General features: G+C 40.9%; 1 protein-coding gene across 3 annotated transcripts in view; it reads right to left on the reverse strand.

The window, feature by feature from the left end:
• TAB2 (TGF-beta activated kinase 1 (MAP3K7) binding protein 2) overlaps positions 1–22,659 on the reverse strand; it is a 61,022-nt gene that overhangs the window by 18,615 nt on the left and 19,748 nt on the right. For all 3 annotated transcript variants that reach the window (XM_070932657.1, XM_070932655.1, XM_070932656.1), the window contains exon 2: positions 964–1,154. In XM_070932657.1, the coding sequence (XP_070788758.1) occupies positions 964–1,065 (102 nt within the window). In that variant the 5' untranslated portion in view covers positions 1,066–1,154. The remainder of the gene's footprint in view (positions 1–963; positions 1,155–22,659) is intronic.

Raw genomic sequence — 22,659 nt, forward strand, 5'->3', positions numbered from 1 at the left:
GTAACAAATTTAAAAACAGGCATCAGTAGAATTCCTATAGTTTTGTCACAGTTATTTAAGAACTTAACAAAATACAAGCTTTCTGACATGTAAATCTATTTGAAAACAGGCAAGAGGGATAAGAAAGCTCAGAAAAGAAACATTAAAATAATTATCTACCTAAGTTACAGCTAAAGAAAGACCAACTGAAATACTATGGCTTAAAATATTGTACTATCTGGGAGTTAATAGTATTGAACTCAATTAGCCTTTTCTAATTAGCTTAAAACAATACTGTATAAAACAATACTGGATTTTTGTTCTGTTTTATTTTTGTATGGGTAATCACATTATTTGAGACTGGGAAAAGGGGTTAATTGTTTCAAACAGTATACAAAATATTGTTTTACAGTCTTAAACTGAATACTTATTGTGGAATACCTATCAGCATACTGGATCCTGTACTAAAAGGCAGTGGTCCCCAATCTTTCCGTCATTGCAGACTGGCAGTGGCGGCTGTGGCGGGTGGGTGGGGGCAAGAAAGAATGGTTTTGCGCTCATCCACTACTTGCACAAATGGAGTTTCGCATGCACTAGTACTAGGCCGGACTGGGGGTTGGGGACCCCTGCAATAATTTATATTTGTAAATTATACAAATATAATTTAACCAAGTGAGAAAAATAAATGCTATAAGAGATCTTTTTAAGAGATCTTTATGAAACATATTAAGTATATATTTTTAGATTTGATATCCAGCAATTTAAAATGAAATACAAAACAAAGCAGAATAAATTAAATAAAATGCAAAGAAAAGAAAAGTAGAACTAAAACTATTAAAAGCATACAAAAATAAAACAAATGATAATATTCGAACTAGGATAGGAAAATGTATACCAAAGAAAATATACATTTAATAAGCCAAAAAAAACCTTTAATTTTTAATATTACAATATTAAAATGTCTAGTAACAACATAGCACTGACCTGTAACATGCATCTGGACACAACAACTTCAGGTACCTCAGGAAATTTTTGGCGCAGGTCATTTAAAACCTGAAAATCAATTTGCTGGCTTCCTTGGGCCATTCGTATGTTGCCTGATCAGGATGTTTGTTCAATGTGCAGTTCCAGGCCTTAGTGTGAAATTAAAATCATCTCTTTTGTCCTAGCATTTTCTGTAAGCAAAACAAAAAAACTTAAGTAAATCATCATATGCATTTATTCATTCATTCATTCATTCATTCATTCATTCATTCATTCATTCATTCAGTATACCACCCTTCTCCCAGAAGGGATTCAGGGCAGTGAACAGCCAAAATTAAAAAACATACAAATACAAACTTTAAGATAATTAAAAAGAATTAAATCATTGGCTTCCCAATTTAAAACCCCCAAGTCCATAAAATTTAAAATCCCAATTAAGAGCCATTTGATTACAACATTCTCATTCTCTTAAGATGTTGGATAACTATTTGTCTGAAGTGGTGTAGGGTTTCCTGCCTAAGCAGGGGGTTGGACTAGAAGACCTCCAAGGTCCCTTCCAACTCTGTTATTTTATTCTATTACATTGCAAGCTTTATAATCTATAAAGAACAAAGCAAGTTGCTTAGTCACAATCTCATTTAGCGACTGATTTAGATAGAGATTGTTCTCAATTACAAAGTGATGAAAAAGTAACTTTGCTACCAATGCCTCCATATAGAACAACAAAAACCTTCAGTTTGAACTTATTAAGGTCCGGTCAGTTTCAGACTGCAGCTGACAGAAGGGTTTTAATCAGAATTCAGGCATAGAACTGATCTTGTTAATTTAGGGTTATGCACTTTTTAGAGAAGTGGTTTAGGAAGATATACAGTAGAAAGCTTAAGCAATCTCTCCACCCTATGAGGCGGAAAAATGCCCCACAATAGAAAACAAATGGAATAGAAAACACCATATATGGCCTATTTGTTACTTTTCTCTATAAAATATTTCTATTTCTATTACGCGGCACTAGGGATTCAAACCGCTGAACTGCCGATCTTTCGATTGACAAGCTCAGCGTCTTAGCCACTGAGCCACCACGTCCCTTCTTAATGATTACTTAATCATTAATCTCTTAATCCCTTACTTAACGATTACCATGACTTAATAGACATAATTCTGGACTCAATTGTGGTTGTAAGTCAAAGACTACTTTTATTAACAAATTTTATTATGTCTGTGATTAACAAGCCTTCTATGGCAGAAAAGTAAGAAATTGTGCTTCCTTTCTAGTGTCAGCCCAACCAGACAACTAGTGCAGTTGAATAGCAGACAATTGTCCATCTCCCCCAGCCATTTTCAGGAGGTTAAGCGGGGCGGAAGCTGGAGCTTTTCTGGAAGGCTTTGAGGGTCTGAAACTACATATTTTATTTGGATTTTATTTGCCTCTCTTTTTGTATTTATCACATTTTTATAATTTATTAGCAAGAAGCTTGTGATTGTGTCATCATACAAATTTTATCAAAAAATAGCAATGTTGTGGTAGTATCGTGAAACTTTGTTTTAATGTTCCTTATGCTTTGATAATATTCACTAAACATTACTATGAAGATCCTATTGAAGCTGATATTATAGTCATAAAATATTTTAGTATAATAAAATTATTCTACACTATTACACTGTTCTTTTGTTGGAGTGCTAACCTTTACCAGAGACATAGTAACAAATGAAGAAGCTTTTTCTACCCAGTATATGCTGGGTAGCAATATAAGAAAACTGTAATAATATTACATGTAATTTAAAAAGAAAATATTTGGAAGTGTTTCATACATTTAATCAATCAACCAACCAGTCTTATTTTCAATATTTGAAAAAAAAAGTAATCAGGGAAAAATTATTTTTTAAAAATGTAGTTTTCCTTCCAAACTTACATATATCTTTGTACTAGTCTTTATAAAAATTAGTGTAGACAAGTAGATATCAGTTATTATGACAAACTTCTGTTCAAATAAATCAGCAATCTTTAAAACGTATAATCTTCTGCAATTTCAAAAGACAATTTTTCCACTGACCATACATAATAAATACCATGTTTGAGAAACCTTGTTCTAATGATAACTGCTAAAGTCACCAAAATTAAGAATTCCAACATACCAATAAAATAATAGTATAAACTATGCAAGCTGCCTTGAGTTGCCATGGGCGAATAGGCGGCAATATAAATTCAATAAATAAATAAATAAACAAACAAACAAACCGGTTTTCAGTTAAGCCATTTTTTGAAAATTAATAAAAATGTTTTTTATATAAGATAAACTTTCAAAAATCAACAATATAACAAGAACTAATATGCTGAATAAATATTTCATTGCAGCTATTAAAATGCTTATAATTACAATACCTAATCTGCAAATACTGTCAAAAGTACAGCTGAATTTAGATACATACATACAGTTTGTAAAACAGTGATTTTTAATATTTTATTAAAATTTATTATAAGATAAAAATACAAAAAGAAATAACAGAGTTAAAGAAGAAGAAAGGTGTAAAGAAAAATAAAGAAAGTAGTGGTGACTTTTATCAGTGCGGTAGAATACCAAAAACAATTTACAACCTCGATATTTTACTTTACATTTCTAAATATTTTAAGCCATTTCTATAACAACATTAACTCACTCTAGTCATCAAAACTTAGAATGGGCATTGGGTGATAGACAGGGAGCTGGCCTATAGGACCGAGTCAACTGGAAATCTAAGCTCCGCCCTTTCCTGCTTAGTTCCAGTTTTGAGGCGAAGGTTCCAGTAGACTGGCGTGTCTGTAGAGATAAAATGGTAAACGTGAAAAGGAACACCCCCCCCGTGGGAGTCATGCCCTCCAGTACCGACCAGGGTGGGTCTGACTGCCGTGACAGATGAACAGAGAAGGGGCGTATCAGGTAAGTCCAACGCCCATTCTCCTGTTTGCTGTCACAGCAGTCAGCATTGGGACATACCAAAGCCATGTCCTATAGGGAGGGATCCGGTCGGACTCTCTGAAGCACTCTCCGGCCGAAGGCGGCATCAGCAGAAGCGTAAGTATCCAGCCGGTAGTGGCGGATGAAGGGAGTCACGGAAGTCCAAGTTGCCGCCCGACAGACCTCTTCCAGTGAAGCCTGGGTAGCCCATGCAGCTGATGTTGCAGCGCTTCTGGTAGAATGTGCCGTGATGCGGCGGGGCACAGGTAAGGATTGTACCTCGTAGGCCAAGGAGATGGTCGCTCTCAGCCAACGGCCAATCGTAGTAGATGGGGCACGCGCCCCCATTGACGCAGGTTGAAAGGAAAGGAAAAGGGCCTCGGACCTCCGGAAGGAAGAAGTACGTGAAATGTATACCTTTAAGGCTCTGCAGACGTCCAGAGTGTGCCAGACTTTTTCGAGGTGATGCTTTGGTGAAGGACAAAAATCCAGAAGTATGAGCTCCTGAGCTCTGTGAAAGGTGGAGTTAATCTTTGGGATAAACGCCAGGTCTAAGCGAAGAACTACTCTGTCCTTGTGAAAGACACAGAGATCGGAACGAGTGGAAAGTGAAGCGAGCTCCGAAATGCGTCGGGCGGAGGTGATTGCCACCAAGAAGGATACTTTAAAGGTCAGGAATTTTAGATTGACCTCCCTAAGGGGTTCGAAGGGGGATTTGGTGAGGGCTGTAAGTACCTTATTGAGATCCCAGGTGGGAAATCTGTGAACGGTAGGTGGTCTCAGATTGGTGGCTCCTCGTAGGAAGGTCCGAATGAGAGGATCCTTGGAGAGAGGCGTACCTGGGCCCGAGTTCCAAACAGAGGACAGAGCAGCCACCTGACGGCATAGTGTGTTAGGTGAAAGGCCGGAGGCGAACCCCTCCTGCAGGAAGTCCAGAAGTTGAATGACAGACACAGAGGAGGAGTCCAAGGAACGTCTGGAGCACCAACGAAGGAACGATTTCCAGGTAGAGTCGTAAATGCAGACGGTCGAAGGCCGGCGAGCCGCTAACATGATGGGGATAGCGGCTGGAGACACGTTGGAAGAGATCAAATGGAGCCCTCAACCTCCAGGCAGTCAGATGGTAAGCCTGCGGATCGGGGTTGACTAGGTTGCCCTGGCGCAGCTCGACCTGATCGTCGGGAATCCGCCACGGAGGAGCCACTGAGAGGGATATGAGGTCCGCGAACCAGTCGACAGGGCCAATAAGGGGCGAGTAGAATGAGTTCCGCCTTCTCCTGCAATAGCTTGCGGATCACTTTGGCAATCAAGGGAAGCGGCGGGAACGCGTAAAGAAGCAGGCCTTGAGGCCAAGGACTGCGGAGGGCGTCCACCGCCTCCGCCCCGGGTGTCGGGAAGCGGGAGAAAAACCGTGGTAAGAGATGGTTCTTGTGGGAGGCAAAAAGGTCCACCTGCGGAGGACCGAACCGCATCTTCAGTTGATTGAAGAGGCGGCGTGGGATGCTCCATTCCGTGTGATCGATTTGAGAGCGACTCAGAAAATCGGCTTGGGTGTTGTCCTTTCCTGCTATGTAATCCGCCCGAAGGGAGATCAAATGAGTCTCGGCCCAGAGACCCAGACGAATGGACTCCTGCAAGAGAGCCCGTGAGCGAGTCCCCCCCAGTCTGTTGATATGGGCCTTTGCCGATACATTGTCCGTTAGGACTAGCACATCTCGATCTCGGATGTGAGGTTCGAATTCCCGCAGGGCCAGATAAACAGCTCGCAGTTCGAGGACATTGATGCTGAGCTTTGTTTCCTGAGGAGACCAAATACCCTGTGCAGTCTGAGGGCCGAGGTGAGCTCCCCAGCCGAGGAGACTCGCATCGGTAGTGATTACCAGTCGCTGGGGATCCAAAAATTTGCAGCCTTTGGACAGAGCCGGCGACACCCACCAGCGGAGGGAGTCGATCACCGCCGGAGGAATCTGGATTGTTTCCGAGGTAGGTTGCAGAGCTCGTCGCTGAAAGGGGAGCAGGAGCCATTGAAGACGTCGGCTGTGGAGACGAGACCAAGGAACGATCCCGTAAGATGACACCATTTTCCCCAACAAGGTGGAAAGGTCTGAGAGGGAAGCAATTCGGAGACGAATGGACCGCCCCGCTAAGGATGAAAGGCTGAGTTGGCGTTCCTGGGATAAGGATACCTCAACTGCGACAGAGTCAATGACAACCCCCAAATGTTGAATGCGGGTAGAAGGGATTAAACAGCTTTTAGCCCAATTGATGGAAAAACCGTGAGCCTGCAGAATTTGGATGGTCCGTTTGAGGTCCAGATCCGCCTGGGTCAGAGAGCGGGGCAGGATGAGGATATCATCCAGGTAAAACATAGTCCTGATGGGGATGGAGCTAATGTGAGCAACCAAGGATGCCATTATCTTAGTGAAGACCCTGGGAGCCGATGAAAGGCCAAATGGGAGAGCGGTATACTGAAAATGACGCCCTTCGTGGTAAAAAAGCAGAAATTTGCGGTGACTAGGCCGAATTGGAATATGAAGGTAGGCCTCTGTTAGGTCAATTGAAGCCATGAAATCCCCTTGTCGTATACCTAGAAGGATGGTCTGGAGGGACTGCATCTTAAACTGGCGGTATACAATGTGCCGGTTTAGAGATTTAAGATCAAGGATCACCCTCCAGCCTCCTGAGGATTTGGGAACCAGAAAGAGACGGGAATAAAATCCTTCCCCCCACTGGGGAAGAAGGACGGGTTGGATAGCGTTGATATCGAGGAGATGTTGTATGGCCGAATTAAACCTGGCAGTTTTGGCGGGGTCCCTAGATGTAGGGCATCGAAGGAAAAATTTGGGGGGAATGGAACGAAACTCTAGAAAAAGGCCAAAACGAATGGTAGACCTGTGACCCAGGCGTCTGAAACAGTAACATCCCATGCGTCAGCAAACTGGGATAAGCGGCCCCCCAAGGATAGGTTGGAAGGGGGCTCAGCGGGACCAACGGAAGGGTCGGCCCCTGCTCCCTCGAAAGGGCCGTTTGAAGCCAAAACGAGAGCCTTGTCTAACCTGGGATTCCTGGGTAGTCGAGGACCTAAGCGAGAAGGGTTGTGGAGATCGCTGATTGGAGAAGGACATGTCTGACCCACGAAAGGAAGAGAAAGGACGAAAGAAGTGTTGAGGCCGCGTATCCTGGCGACGATGTAGAGGTGGCAATATCTTGCGATGATCCTTTGTTTCAATTAAGAGAGGATCCAGCTGGGAACCAAAGAGTTTGTCCCCGGAAAAAGGGGAGGAGGCCAGACGCCACTTGTTTCTGATGTCGGCTTGCCAATTACGAAGCCATAGCAGCCTGCGTGAGGTGATGGAGGTTCCTATGGCTTTGGCCGAAAAACGGGCTGCGTTGAGGGTAGCGTCAGCGGAGAACTCCACCGCCGCCAAGATCTTATTCAGGTCCTGGTGAGTGCGCTGATCGGACGCAGGTAAACGGGCTTGAAGTTGTCGTATCCAAAGGATCGTGGCCCTGTTGAAAAATGATGCTGCTGAAGAGGCTTGCACAGACCAGGCCGACGCTTGATGGCCCTTCACCAAGGTCCTTTCCGCTTTCTTTTCCTCAGGACGCAAGCACTCCTCAGGGGGCCCTGTGAGTGGAGAAGAAGAGGATAGAGCCAATACAGGTGAGTCTACAGAAGGCACTTGGAGGAGAGAGGAGAAATCAGGGGCCATATTGTAGAATCTCTTGTCCAAATTGTTAGGCACAGGTCCAGAACTGGGAAGGGACCACTGTCGGAGGACCACATCCGAAAATAATTTGGGGGCCGGGACCACCTCTTTTTGAACAGCAGGTTCCTGAAATAAGGATGTGGCAGGATCTGAGGCCGCAGATGAGTTTGGAACCACAGAGGAAGAGCCACCCAAGTGGGTGACAAGTTGAGCCTTATGGAGCAAGGAACGAAACATATGGGGACGAAAAAGGCTAATGAATGCCGGTTGATCAGGTTCCAAGCCCTCATCATCTGAGAGATCCTGATCTGGAACAATCTCCCCATCTGAAAGGGAATCCTGACTAGCAGAATCAGCAGCCTCACAGACCTCCCGGGATTCTTCCATTTCATCCTGGTAGGATGGCTCCCTGTATTGTTGCTGAGAGCAGGAATGAACAGCAGGCTCTGAATGAGGCCTTTGCTGTAGGCCCTGGGAAATGCCCTGGCGTATAGCCTCAGATATGAGGGATGCTAAGGCTGGAGGAATGTCTTGGAAGGCCTGGTAACTCTGGTTGGGTGGTTGGGCCGCAGGGGCCTGCAATGAAGATTGAGCAGGAGCAGGAGCAAGTGGAGGCTCTTGAACAGCAGGGAAAACCGAAGCTGCCTCAGAATCAAAAACATTTTCCTCCACTACTGATCTGTCCGGAGATAAGGCTGGGGTAGGCCCTTGTGAATGTATAGCGGTGGGAGAGGCCCTGGATGAACATGAGGTCTCTGTAGGAGGTTCAGGGCGACCATCAGAGGGCACTAGCCCGAAGCAGTTTGGGCTCTGGAAAAGGCCTTTTCCATGGCCTTGTGGCGCCGTTCTTCCTCCCTTGAGGGTTTAGAGCCCGAAGAGTGCGAAGGCACTGAGGATCCAATGGCTCTGGACTTGGAAGTCCGGCCAGAAGATGTCCCCTCTGCAGGATCCTCCTCCCTGGTTCGCTTCCCCTTAGAGTGGGCTTGGCGGGAAGAGCGCGATTTCGCTGCGTCTGCCATTTTGAAATCCCCCGGGAAGGCAATTAATGGTGGTCAGGGCAGTTTTTCGGGGTCCCCAGATACTTGCGTTCTCCGGAATGCAGATCCTCGTCCTGGGAGGGCAGAGCGATGTCGCTAGCCTGTCGGCTTAAAGCGCGACGAAAAAAGCGCTGTTTGGCCTCGTGCTGAGGAGAAAATGAGGCCGCTGCTGAGCTTGCGGGCTTTGAGGCGCAGTGTGGACCGCTGAATGCCAGGAGGCGGTTAGCCCGGTATCAGAACCCAATTTGCTCAGATGGTACTGGGGTTCTGTGAGAGAGTACCTCCGCCCACGGATGAAAGGCGGGAAAGCCGGGAAGCGCGGCAGAGCAAACTCGTGCGCGCGCTTGAAAGTGCTGCCGTTTGGCAGCTATTGAGTGGAAATAAAGCCAATTAAGGGGAAAAAGCCGTAGAAGAGTCCAATCCGTTCCAAATTTCAAATACCAAGTAGAAACTATTAGATAGCAAGAACAAACTACAGACACGGCTGTCCTGGCAGACCGAGTCGAAAAATTGGAACCAGGAAGGAAAGGGCGGAGCTTAGACTTCCAGTTGACTCGGTCCTATAGGCCAGCTCCCTGTCTATCACTCAATGCTGACTGCCGTGACAGCAAACAGGAGAATCAAAAGTTTCATTTTTTTCAGGTTTGAGCAAAAAATCCAGAAGCAGCTTCCAAGTAGAAACAAAACCAGAAAGGTCCTTCCCTTTAATTAAAATAGTCTGTTTTGCCATTTTTGCCAAATCCATTATAAACAATGATTATGATGTCCATATATTCCAGCAACACACTATCAATAAGGTAAACCGCAAGCAAAACACACATGCACACCAAGCACTACTGTATACTAGCTTTTATAGAAATCCGCATGTAACCTATGAATTTCTTACCTAATTACTCTTGAAACAACAAGACTATACAGGGTCAGTGGAAAGATGTTGCTCAGGGCAATTTTGTCAAGCACTTTATTTTTTTCTATTTTCTAGAAGTCAACAGAATGCTCATGAGAGGTGCCCTCCCAACCACTGGAAAACTGCCCAAGTGCTACCAGGAAACCTGCTGAATTCACCAAATATGTAGGATGGGATCCTCCTCACTAAGCAGATAGGTTAGTCTAGTTCAGGAATCTCCAACTTTTTGGACCTCAGGGACCACCAAATTCATAATTTTAAATCCCGCAGACCACTGGGGGTGGGGAGGCTCAGCCATCTTTTGGGCCTACCTGTCTGCTTCTGAGAGGCCTCTGGGTGGGAGGCCCAAGAGAAAGTGCCTGGTCCAGGTACACACCCTGGAAACCTCTTTTGTGTTCCTTCTCTGAAGAAGCTTGGTCAATCTGAGTGAAGGAAAACGAAGATAGGCAGATTGACGGTGGCTTGCTGACGTTGGTGGGAAAGTCAGTCCCATATTCCAGAGCTGTAGTAGTTAGTCACAGGACTGGCCCTTTGGTCATCCTGGAGCAGCTCCTCCACCCGGGTGCACTGGCCTGCTGAGAAGCTCGGCCGAAGTTTCCCATGCAGCTTCAGCGAGCGCTCCTCGAGAGACAAGAGTTTGCAGTGGGCTGATCTAGTGCCCAGGCTGGCTACAAGAGAAACATTCATTCTCGGCCGTATTTTAGATTTCTAGCTGCAATGGACAGCAAAGTTAGGGTTGACCCTGGGCGCTTCTCTCCACTTAACAGGTGGCCAAGCTAACTGCCTGAAGCGCAAGCAGCATGGGAACTTCGGCCGGGCTCCTTGAGAGAAATGCAAAGATTTCTCTGTGGACCACCAAAATTTTCTCATGGACCACCAGTTGTCTGCGGACCACCAGTTGGTGACCACTGGTCTAGTTAATTCCACTGTCATAAAGATCATTATTTTTCTATGATAGTGGACTAATGGAAACAGATCAGATCATGAGACATCTTCTCTGAGGGAAAAGCTAGATCTAAGAGTGTAATAGGCCACGTGGGTCAGGCCTACGATGAGCTGAAATGTGTTCACAGTTGTCATTGTGGCCATCAACTCCCAAGATAACTCAAATTCCAGAAAGGGGAAATCACACAGTACTAACAGGGTATAACCATCTCTAGTTGGCGAGGAATGCTGTTCTGCCAATGTTGTTGCTAATTTCTGACATGCCATATATGGAAAAATTATTCTGTGAAGCTTTTCTCAATTCATATTTATGTACCATAATAAGAGTACACGAGTAAATTGCAAGTGCATGTAATAGCATATATTACAGCATTTACATATTTCTTAATATATAGAAACTAAAAAAATAAACTTAACATTTATGCCTTCAAGTCATTTTTAATCTCTGTTCCCTGCAATTTTATTGCCAACATTTTTCAGATGTGATTCTTAAGACATTTTACTGTATTAGTCCCTTATAGCCCTAACCTTTAAGAAAAATCACAAATAAAGAGATGTAACTTCAGTCACACTTTTGAATTTTAAAAGAATGATAATGGTATTAAATGTTTTGTAATTTATCACACAACTCTTACATAATTTTACTGAGAATCTATGTGTTAAATTAAATGTTAATTTTTATAACAAATTATCACATATTCATATCATATGCTTGTCATATGATATTCGTATCATATTTATATCCTGTACTAAACAACCAGCTTTAATTTTGTGCGCCTGAAGACCAGCATTCTACAGAAGATTCTATACTCAAGCAACAATTTCACATATTAATTAAATCAATTTGTTTCAATCAATTAAAACACATCTATTAAATGGAAATTTATTTAGGCTAACAATCTGAAGAGGAAAAAATGTGGACTAAAAAAACCCTCATATTTTTTCTTTTAGCAGTAGAACATATTGTACCCATTATTGATAGTATTTACCAAACAAGGCTGAAAGATCAAATTACACCTTTGTAATTTGGCTTCCAGAGAAGTAGTGAATACGAAATGCAGATGGCTCAATATAGTACAAGAAGCCACAAGACTTTTAATATTTTTGAATTAGAAAGTCATATCCTCTTTGCTCACAAATTAAAAAAATAATCTTAAGGATGGCTAGAATTTTTCCTCATTTTTTCTTTTTAAATTATTACTTTTGAAAAGTGTGGAACCTTCTTGGAACTGCTGAAAAGATTGTGTTGTAAACTTTCAGCAGTTCCAAGAAGGTTCCTTTTATCAGTTCCAAGAAGTTTGCATTTGCACTAGTCAGGTGACTCTGAAGGCACGAAAAACTAAAGAGATTCTTAAATGAGTTTATACATACAGATCAAAATGGATTCTTACCTAAGAGACAAATTTATTTATTTATTTTATTTATTGGTTTGATTTATATGCCGCCCTTTTCCAGAGACTCAGGGCGGCTTACAATGCGTTAATAGCCTTCATACTTTTGTATATACCTGCTTAGTAGGGCTTTCGCCCCCCCCCCCAGCGGTGTTCTTTTTTATACAAAGTCAGCTTATTGCCCTCACAAAGCGAGTCCTCATTTTACCTACCTCAAAAGGATGGAAGGCTGAGTCAACCTTGAGCCTGGTGAGATTTGAACTTGCAGTAATTGCAGGCAGCTGGTGTTACTTAACAGTGCTTTAGTCTGCTGCGCCACCAAGGCTCTTTTAAAGACAATATGAGAATAATCTTGAACACACTGGAATATTATGAAGCACATCCATGGAAACAAATGGTCTTGATGTTCCTAAATGCTCAGAAGGCCTTTGACAACGTGAACTGGCAATTTATGTTGATGCAACTAAAAATTATGGATTTTGAAGAAAAATTTATTAATATGATTAAGACAATATACCATAAGCAATCAGCAAGGGTGATGGTAAATGGAGATATGACTGAAAAGGTTAACATTATGAAGGGTACTAGACAGGGATGTCCTTTATCCCCATTGTTATTTGTATTGACACTGGAGGTACTAAACAGAAATATAAGACAAGTTAAGGAGATAAAGAGTATGGAAATAAAAAAGGAGGAATATAAATTGCAGGCAATCGCAGATGATTTGGTATTTATTTTAGAAGATCCACAAGAAACAGGACCAAAGCTATTAAAAAGAATAGAAGAATATGGTGAGGTGGCAGGACTGAAAATCAATAAGGACAAAACAAAAATATTAGTGAAAAATAACACAGAGAAGCAGAAAAGGGACTTGACGGAGAGATTAGATATCCAGATTACAAAGAAAGTAAAATACTCAGGGATACAATTAACAGCAAGATGTGTAACGATTAAGGAAGACAACTATTACAAGCTAAAAAAGCAAATTGAGGTAGATTTGGATAGATGGAAAAACCTGCAATTATCGTTTAATAGTTACAATTAAAATGAACATATTACTGAAAGTATTGTTTTTATTCCAAACAATCCCGGTAAAATTGGAAAAAAAATATTTTGAAGAGATAATAATGAAATATATATGGCAGGGGAAAAAAGTGAGAATTAATCTAAAAATGTTACAAGACGTAATAGCTGGGGGAGGGTTTGAACTACCGAATTGGGAATTATATTACCAGGCAGCAGTGCTAACTTGGATGAAGGAATGGATTGTATTGAGAAATACAAGATTATTGACACTGGAGGGACATGACCTGCAATTAGGTTGGCATGCTTTTTTATGGTATGGAAAAAATAAGATACATGTTACTTCCAAAGACACTATATAAGAAATGCTTTGTTACTAGAATGGAAAAAATTAGAAAGCAACACTACTTGAAGATACCAGCCTGGCTTTCAACGATGGAAGCACTTATACATCCAAATATTATTAATCTGGGAAATATTGTTAGATACAAACATATTTTGTCAGATAAGGGGGAACTTAAAATGAAATGTGAATTAGAAAAGCAGGGGATTGATATGGATTGGTACACACAGTTGCAAATACAATCTAGATATGAAAAGGATGCTAAACTTTATGGTTTTTATATGGAACTGACAGAATTGGATAAGATATTGACAGGAATAGAAGAGAGAATGATAAAAAAAATTGTATACTTAATTGAGTGTTAAATTAGAAGAAGTCAAAGAAACAATGATAGCATGGGCAAAAAATTTTGGTCACATGATAGAGCTAGATAAATGGCAGCAACTATGGGATAGGAATTACAAATTAACACTGTCAACTACATACAAAGAAAACCTATGTAAGATGTTTTACAGATGGCACTTAGCACCAGAAAGACTGGCCAAGATAAATCAACTAAATGTTGGAAATGCCAACAGACATCGGGGTCATAGTATCATATGTGGTGGACATGTGGGGAAGCAAAAAGATACTGGGCAAAAATTTGTATGTGGCAGGAGATGATGACACAACAACATATTGATTTAAAACCAGAATTGTTCCTGTTGGGGATTTTACTGGGAATTTATAGTAAAGAAACTGAATATTTGATTATTCATGTAATAACTACAGCTAGAATTGTATTTGCACAAAATTGGAAAAGCGAAGAGATCCCTATAGATGAAAAACTGAGTAAGAAAATATTAGAATGTGCAGAAATGAATAAATTAATACTTGCAATTCAAGAAAAAGAAGAATCAGATTATTATAATATATGGGAGTTATTTTATCAATGGTTACAGAATAAATATGAAAGCAATGTATTGTAAAAATAGATAAGTAAAGAAGAGAAATGTCAGTATTATTATTTAGTATTAATATAAAAATGAATGTAAGAAATGAATATGGGGTAAGTTTAATAGTTAAGAGACAAAGAATTTTATACTCAGATAACACTGTTTAACGCAAGTTTGAAAGTTTTTATTAAAAGAAAAGAAAAAAATTTATAAAAAAGAAAAAAGAAAAAAATGCATATTTCCATATTGGACTATATTTGTCCACTAAGCCCAACTTCTTTAGAATAGGACAGCATTAATTAAATCAATTGTTTGGGAGATTCCATCCCCCACCCCAACCCCAAGCTTTAAAAAAGTAAACCTTCTGTGAATACATATTAATTCTGAATTCAGTCTCAGGGAAAGTGGAACAAAAACTTCCTATGAAGGATACAGGTTTGGTATTACTTCCCTAAATAATACTAGGTGTCAGAAATAAGTCTCCATTTCAAACATGCACAATACTGAAATCAATTTAGCTTGCCAATCAAAATTTGAAACCATGCCATACATTATGTTTCCAATAATGTTCTACTGTGACAAAATTTCTAAACAGAGTTCTTTTTATTTCTTCCGTAAACTATGGACCTACATATATATTAGCAAAGGCCAGTTCCCAATATTTATAACCCACATCCAGAGCATCTATATATAAATTAATTCTAACCCCAACCCTAATATTTTTAAAAAATGTTTATTTCTAACTGCCTGCAAGATCTATTAGCTTTAAATGTTTATTTGCATGCTTAGAAGGGGATTTTTTCCTTCATTTTTCTTGTATAGTTTCATAAATCTTTTACAGAGTCCTGTTTTACCTATTTCCTTTTGGTGTACAGGTAGTCCTCAAGTTATGACCACAATTGAACCCAACATTTCTGTTGCTAAGTGAGACAGTTAAATGAGTTTGGCCATTTTTTGACCTTTTTTGCCACAGTTGTAAAGTGAATGACTGCTGTTGTTAAGTTAGTAACACGGTTGTTAAGTGAATCTGGCTTCCCCACTGTTTTACTTGTCAGAAGATCACAAAAGGTGATTACATGACCCCAGGACACTGCAACCATCATAAATATATGCCAGCTGCCAAGCATCCAAATTTTGATCACATGACCATGAAGATACTGCAATGGTAATAAGTGTGAAAAACTGTCATGTCACTTTTTTCAGTGCTGTTGGAACTTTCGTCAGTAAACAAATGGTTGTAGCTGATTTTCCAGCATGGTGCTTCAGTGGGTATCACTCTTGTTCTATACTCTATAGACTGAGACTAAACTGAAGACACGCCCTCTGCTGACGCTCCCCAGTTTCGACTCAGTCTATAGCTCTGTATAGACGTGGCAGGGTGAGCTCTGCTAAAAAGAGTATTTGGTTCAGCACAGTGATTGGAATAGAGTACAGGGAAGAGAAGAAAGAAGATTTATAGTGTGAAGAGCTCTAGGCTCCAGCCTGCTATTCCCTGAGGAGTTGAAATTGCAGGAAAGTGGAGGCCAGAAAAGGCTTCACTAACTATGGCAGCCATTTTCGGGGGACAGCGTGAAGGGCCATTAGCTTGAGCCTGCTACCCCGCAACGAGGGAGGATCGTGGCGTTGCTGGAGGAAAAGGTTGGATCTGGTGCGTTTTGTGGCTCCTCATGGCTGCCACCGCTATTGAGAGATCTGAAGGCTGTGGCGGCATTGGTCTGTTGGGCACGAAATGTTGAAGAGGCTTGTAGGCGCCATTTTGAATTGTGGAGTAGGGTGGGGACCATGAGCTTTGACCACGCTATCCAGGAATGCCATTAGGAGTGTTACCGGCTGGTAACACTTAGGAGAGGGTTCTCTCTCGGCTGCCTGCCCGGCAAGGAGTGCAGTCTCAGAGATATTGCCAACCCCAGACCACGTGGAGATTTCCCAGGCTGCCTGCCCAATTGGGAGGTAGACTGGGACCTCCAGTATTGCTGATACAGACAGACCTTCTGAGGCTTTTTGGCTGCCTGCTCGGTTGGGAGGTAGACCAGAGTGGTGAGATAACTGAGGCCATTGGAGTCATTTTTCTTTTGGGGCCTTTCCTGGCAGGAAGCCTTTAGGAAAAAAAGAAAAAGAAAAAAGAAAAGAAACCAGACTAGTAGACCAGGTAAGTACATCAGTATCTGCAGTTTTTACATGTGCGCACAGAGAGATGGCTGAAAGAGTTCAGGCGAGCAGGGCTACCAGTTGTGGCTCCAAATATGGATCCTCTAAATCTAAGAGTAAGGCTGTTCCCAACAAGAAGCCTTCTAAGACCCAGGAGAAGGCGGAACAAAGGCTTCAGAGGGCTTTGGAGAAGCAGGTGGAAAAAGGAGCAAAAACAACGGAGAAAAAGAAACACCTAACCCCCCTTGTAAACAAGGATGTTATGGCTGACTCTGCTTTCAGCCAGATATCGGAATCTGATACTCCCAGCATTGCAGAAGGCTTAATTATACAGGAAGAGCTGGGTTCAGTCTCTATACCAGATCCTGGGCCATCAACAAGTGGCATTTGGCCTCCACAGGGCCTCTCACCTTTACCACAGGGGGTGGCAAGTCAGAGGAGGCATCCACCCGAGGCTACCTTCACTCCCATGGTGGCGGGGCTCTGCCCGCTGGGGGAGGGTGACACAGAAATGCATCCTTTAGTCCAACAATGGATTTCTGAGGCAGTTAAGAGAGGTTTTGAAGCTGGCAGACAGCATTTTCATCAAGTAGCAGTGGTGGAACCAGAAATGCAGATGCAGGAAAGATCTCCTCAGCACCCAAGGGAGTTTCCGAGTTATCAGGCTTCCTGTCTCTGGACTCTTCCTCGAGAAGTGAAGATTCTGTATCCGAGGAAGAGGGCCTGATTGATCAGGAGTTATCTGGGTATGAGGGTATGAGGGAACAACCTACCTTCAAAGGTTTAAATAAGGTTCCGGCCTTATTTATTTAACTGTTTAAGGCGAAGAATTCGACCTGGCTGGGGACGGACTCGTCAAAGCCTGAGGTTTCGCAGGAGACTTCGGATCCCATTGATTTCCTTTTTTCGGAGCCCATGACTGAAACAGAGCCATTCCAGCACCAAGATTATTTATGGATGTAATTCAAAGGCAGTGGGTTTCTCCTGGAGTTTATCCCAATCCCTCGTCCTTTGACAAAAAATTCTACAATTTCACCCTGGATCTCACCGAGCTTCTATGGATCCCAGAAGTAGATGAGCCGGTGATGGCATTTGCATCCCCCTCAACTACTCTCTATGATGCTGAGGACGTTCTTAAGCCAGATGAGAAGAAGGTGGAGCTTACGTTTCGCAAGGCCCACCAAGCAGCTGCCTGGGCGGTTTAGACTGCCATGGCGCTTTTTTTTTTACCAGAGCGTCATTGCTTTGGTTGAAGCAGATGCAGGAAAGAGTACTGCCTAGTGATCTGCGGACTCACCAGGATTTCAACAAGGTTGTACCTGCAGCGGAATTCACGACAAATGCCACATTGAATTCTGCGAAGAATGAGACATCGCTGTAACATCATCGAAACTGGGGAGCGTCAGCAGAGGGTGTGTCTTCAGTTTAGACCCAGTCTATAGAGCTATAGGACAAGAGTGATACCCATGCCTGGAGTCTCTACATACCATCTAAAAATGGGTGTCTCAGATAGGACCAACGCCCCATTCAGGAAAGAAAGACAACTATTAGGAAGGAAGAGCTGGGTATATTTCTCAAATGCCTGAAAAAACCTTAATCCTCCACTAGCTGAAGGATGTAAGCCAAGGGACAGGAGCAAGCACATTCAGCTTTTTTTAAAAGTACTGTGGGTTAACAAATGTGTACATGATACACACACACACACATAATGTAATCAAATAATAACTGGTTACAAAATTCTGGCTGGTCAAAGTTGCCAGGCAGTATTTGTGGTTGCCCCAATTCTTTCCCAATTGTTTGACAAACACAGAAAAGCATAGATCATCATTTCTGTATTATGCAAATCATTGGAAATAGTGAGATTCTATCCATTTCTACATTTCATTGAAACAAATGTGAATTATTTCACAGCTCCCCCAAATTCTCAATGATTCAGAAAAGCAATATTTGTATTTGAATCTGTACCAGCATGGCTGTTTTTTTCCAGAAACAATATTTTACCACTTCTATCCACCTCAACACTCTTGGCAAGAGATCCACTCTGCTTTCCAGAAACTTGAGTAGAATTAGTCACTCTGTGCCAGGATTTAAACACAGTAATTATTTACAAGTGCAATCAGAAACACTAAGTTCCATCACAGAACTGAAGCTACCATGTTAGTTGTAATGAGTCATAATTGTTCAATTTGACATTACTTTCGGTTTAAATTCTAACTATCACACACACACCCAACAATTAATATTATGGCCTAAAAATGTTCACATTCTTTCCCATCCAAATGTTATTGATATTACCTTTAAATGAATACATAATCTTTATTATATTTGTCAGAACTCATATAAGCCTCTCTGCACCCTCTGCTACTATATAACATATTAAATACAGATAAGCAAAATAATTAAATATATCCAGGATAAAAGAAACATTCAAAACACAAAATTGCAGAGACTTTGCTCTCATATGGAACGGTAGCCAAATTACCAGCAGAAGTATGATCCTTCAAAAGTTTCACTCCTATAGGAATTTATTTAATCGTGTTAAGAAAACTTTACCATTTACCACTTACACTAAATTATAACAGTCTTCAAATTTCTTCATATTCCCTAAAAAGCAGTAATAATCAGGTTAAATTTATTTCCATTACCTAGAAATAAACACATATAAACCTACTTAATTTCTATGAGATGTTACAGGCAATATTCAAAAATAGATTGTTAAAAAGGAATTTCTCCACCATCCAAACAACCCGAGTATACAGTGTATGAATAAACACACAGATTTGTTTATTTGTTTCTGAAATAGTCACTCATGAATTCACTTATGTGCAATTTATTTACACATTAACTAAAAAAAGGGTGAGATGAAAATGCAAAATGCATCCAATTAATTCCTTTTTATAAAGTTACCTAACAATAAAGTAGGAAACAATAGGAACCAACATTTTTATCAAAATTATGTAAGGCTTCTTGTGTAAACACTCCACTCTACCTTCTTTGCTATAGCTCCCATTTTTTAAAAACATACCATAACACATTCTAAGAAGAGTGGGTGAGTTAAGTAATACAGTAGAAAAGAAAAAAAAAGCTAGGAAAATGGCAGAAGTAATTGCCCAGACAGAAATGCAAACATACATAAAAATAAACAAAAAAATTATACTGGAATAAGTCCTTAAAATTAAAATGATAAGTATAGGAAATTCTGGTTTTCTCTCAAAGAAAAAATTTAACATTCTGGACATTACCAATTCCAATTTTCAATTTTCCGGGGGGGGGGGGAGATGACACACTAAATTGTAGATTTCAATAAGCATCATATAAAAAAACACATTTGGACTTTTCCACCGAAACTGGCAAAACGAAACACTATAACTTTAAAATAAAGTTTTTAATGGCAAAAGTTATAAGCTAAAATAGAATTAAATAGATCTTTCAGAGTAAATAAATGGGTTTCTATAATTTTCTACATGCAGACTTGCACAACTGGAAGAAAGGCCTACCTAGTTCAACCAGACGGTTCCAGAAAACTCACAAGGAAATAGAAGCAACAGCTCTCTGTATTTATTGCCCCATAGGAAGTGCTACTAAGAGATATACTGCCTCTAATGCCTTCAGGATTAGAGGCAGTGTATCTCTTATACAGCCATTGCTACCAGTGAATATTTAGTCTTTCCCTTTAAAAGTCATAGGATAGTATTAGCTACTAGGATAGTAGCTAATAACATAATGAATGACAAAACCAAAGCAGCAAAACCGAACATTAAAAACCACAGCAGCATTATTATTAAATGCTTTTGCTAGTATGAAAACATAATAAAGATTATACCAGGTGTATATTGTTACAGAGGAAACTTTAGAATTGGAGGTTCTAAGTGCCGATTCTCAGCCCCCTCACCACACCTCCCCATGGAAGGATACCCCAAGACAGGCCTTCTGAAAATGATCTCAGGATAAACATATAGGAAAAGGGATTCCTTCAGATTCAGAAGTTTCTCAAGCTGTGAGAAGCTTTATATATAACAAGAACCGTGGTGGTGCAGTGGTTAGAGTGCCGTACTGAAGGCTACTTCTGTTGACAGCTGATTGCCAGCAGTTTGGCAGTTCAAGTCCCAAGGTTGACTCAGCCTTCCATCCTTCTGAGGTCGGTAAAATGAGGATCCAGATTGTTGGGGGTAATATGCTGACTCTGTAAACCGCTTAGAGAGGGCTGTAAAAGCATCGTGAAAACCAATACCAAGACCCTGAATTGGGACAGCCAATGAACTAGATATCATTCATTAGTTACAGTTACGTTTTTTAAACAGAGAACTTTGCTTCATTTTATAATATTTCATAATAGCCTTTCAGATTCTCTAAGCTCATTGTAATCTTTTAAAGCTAAAAATAGGTAACTTTTTAAATGATTTATCTCAGAACTTACTTTGAGAACCCTTGCAATCCCGATTCCTCTCTTAAAATGTGATACCCAGAATTGTGCACAGTATTCCAAATGTATGCTTGCTAAAACAGTAAGGAGTGGGCAGAAGACTCGCAGAACACATCCTCAAACACCAACTAGCAGTCAAAAGTCATGATAAAAACATTTTTAATTTCACAGACTTTACAGTAGTTTCAACTGAGAAACTGTAACCAAGCGAACTCCAAAAATGCAAGAGAATTTCTAGAAGCCTGGCATTCTGACAAATTAATTATCCACCAATGGACACACAGACATAAACAATATCTATATATTGTGCGAAAGAGACAACCAACAAGCCATAAAGGAAACAAAAAGAACCCTAACCCTAACCCAAAACACCTTCCCACCAGCAATCAACACCGAGATGAGCATTGATTAACTCCAAGAATTAACATCAGACCAACTATCAAGAAGTAAACAATGCCCCAATCAAAGAACTGCCAAACAAGCTAGCACTAAACAGCCCAACCAAAGAACTTCCAAGATCACTCCCACCAACACTGACAATCCTACTCCCTTCTAGCACTGATGATGTTACCTAGTTTTCTCTTCAAGAAAACAACCAAGCTCAGAGAGCACCAAAGACCCCTCAAACTGAACTATAATTCAAGAAGAAATTCATTCTCAGTTTTCCTTAGGCAAGCTACTCTCTTCTCCCCTTAGTTCACACCTAGGTTACTCTTACCAAACTTTTGAAAACATCACATCACTTATGAAATGCTTAGAACGCCTGCAAGCTTTTATCATAATATTTTAACAGCACTATTAGGTATTTTCACTAAACTACCCACTGCAAACCCCAAATTCCTCTCCTAGTTAGTCACTAAGAATTGAGACAACACAAATTATATGTGAAGTTATGATTTTCCCTCTAGCACTTTACACCTCCTTAACACAGTACAGAACTCATTGATATTTTGCTATCCATTCATGGTTTGTTTCCGTTTTTTCTAGAATATTGAAAAATGTGTTTTCATCAGCAAACCTGACTATTTTGCTATTAATACATACCTTCATTTATAAGCCAATTAAAAAGTACTAATTCTAGGAGAAATAGGGTAAGTAACAGGAAGAAAAAAGGAACGAATATACCAGCTGCTCACTGAACACTATAAAATAACATTTAAAGAAAATACAGAGATAAACTGCTATTTTAATCCAGTTTTTTTCCTTAAATAGTGTATTTTCAACTTAGAAATTGCAAACAGCATTATAAAGGGGCAGGAGTAAAACAGGAGGGTCAGGATATGTCTACTTACTTTTAATATTTAGATCTCAAGAATCAAATAAGCTTTATCTCACAATACTGAAGGAACTAGATAGTACGATTATGTACCCTCTTTGAGAAATCTTGGAGAGGATTCCAATTCTTTTTGCCTACAACAGATTTTGGCACAACAGGAAATCTCCCACTTGGTTCTCTTTTGAGAAGAGGGACAGTAACATCTTCTCTTTATTGCTGCATTGAACTTTGATGTAAGCAAAAACAGCATTACTTGACTTACTCTATTTTTGCTTAACCCAAATGTCAGTGTGATACGAGACATACATGCTCCTAAATTCTCCTGAAAGCTCCCAGGAGTGGCCAGGAATGGGTTGATTCGTCTGTTTCCTGTTGAGACCAAGCTGTCAATTTCTTTTGGGCCACGCCCACGTCCTCTTCTTCTGTGCCCCCGTTTCAGCTCAGTCTTAACCTGAATGAGACGTTCAATAGCATTCCTGGACACTCCTAGGATTTCAGCAGGATCATGAGTCAAAGTGCAATTTAAAGCAGCGGCTTGTTTTTTTGGAAGTGGTTTTACCACTGCATGTTTGGCAATCGGATGTACAGATAAGAGCTGAGCAACTGCAGGCTCGCAGTTGCCAGC

The sequence above is a fragment of the Pituophis catenifer genome, unplaced genomic scaffold, assembly GCF_029215685.1.
Source record: "Pituophis catenifer annectens isolate HBS135680 unplaced genomic scaffold, rPitCat1.0.hap2 SCAF_1, whole genome shotgun sequence".
NCBI classification, from domain to species: Eukaryota; Metazoa; Chordata; class Lepidosauria; order Squamata; family Colubridae; genus Pituophis; species Pituophis catenifer.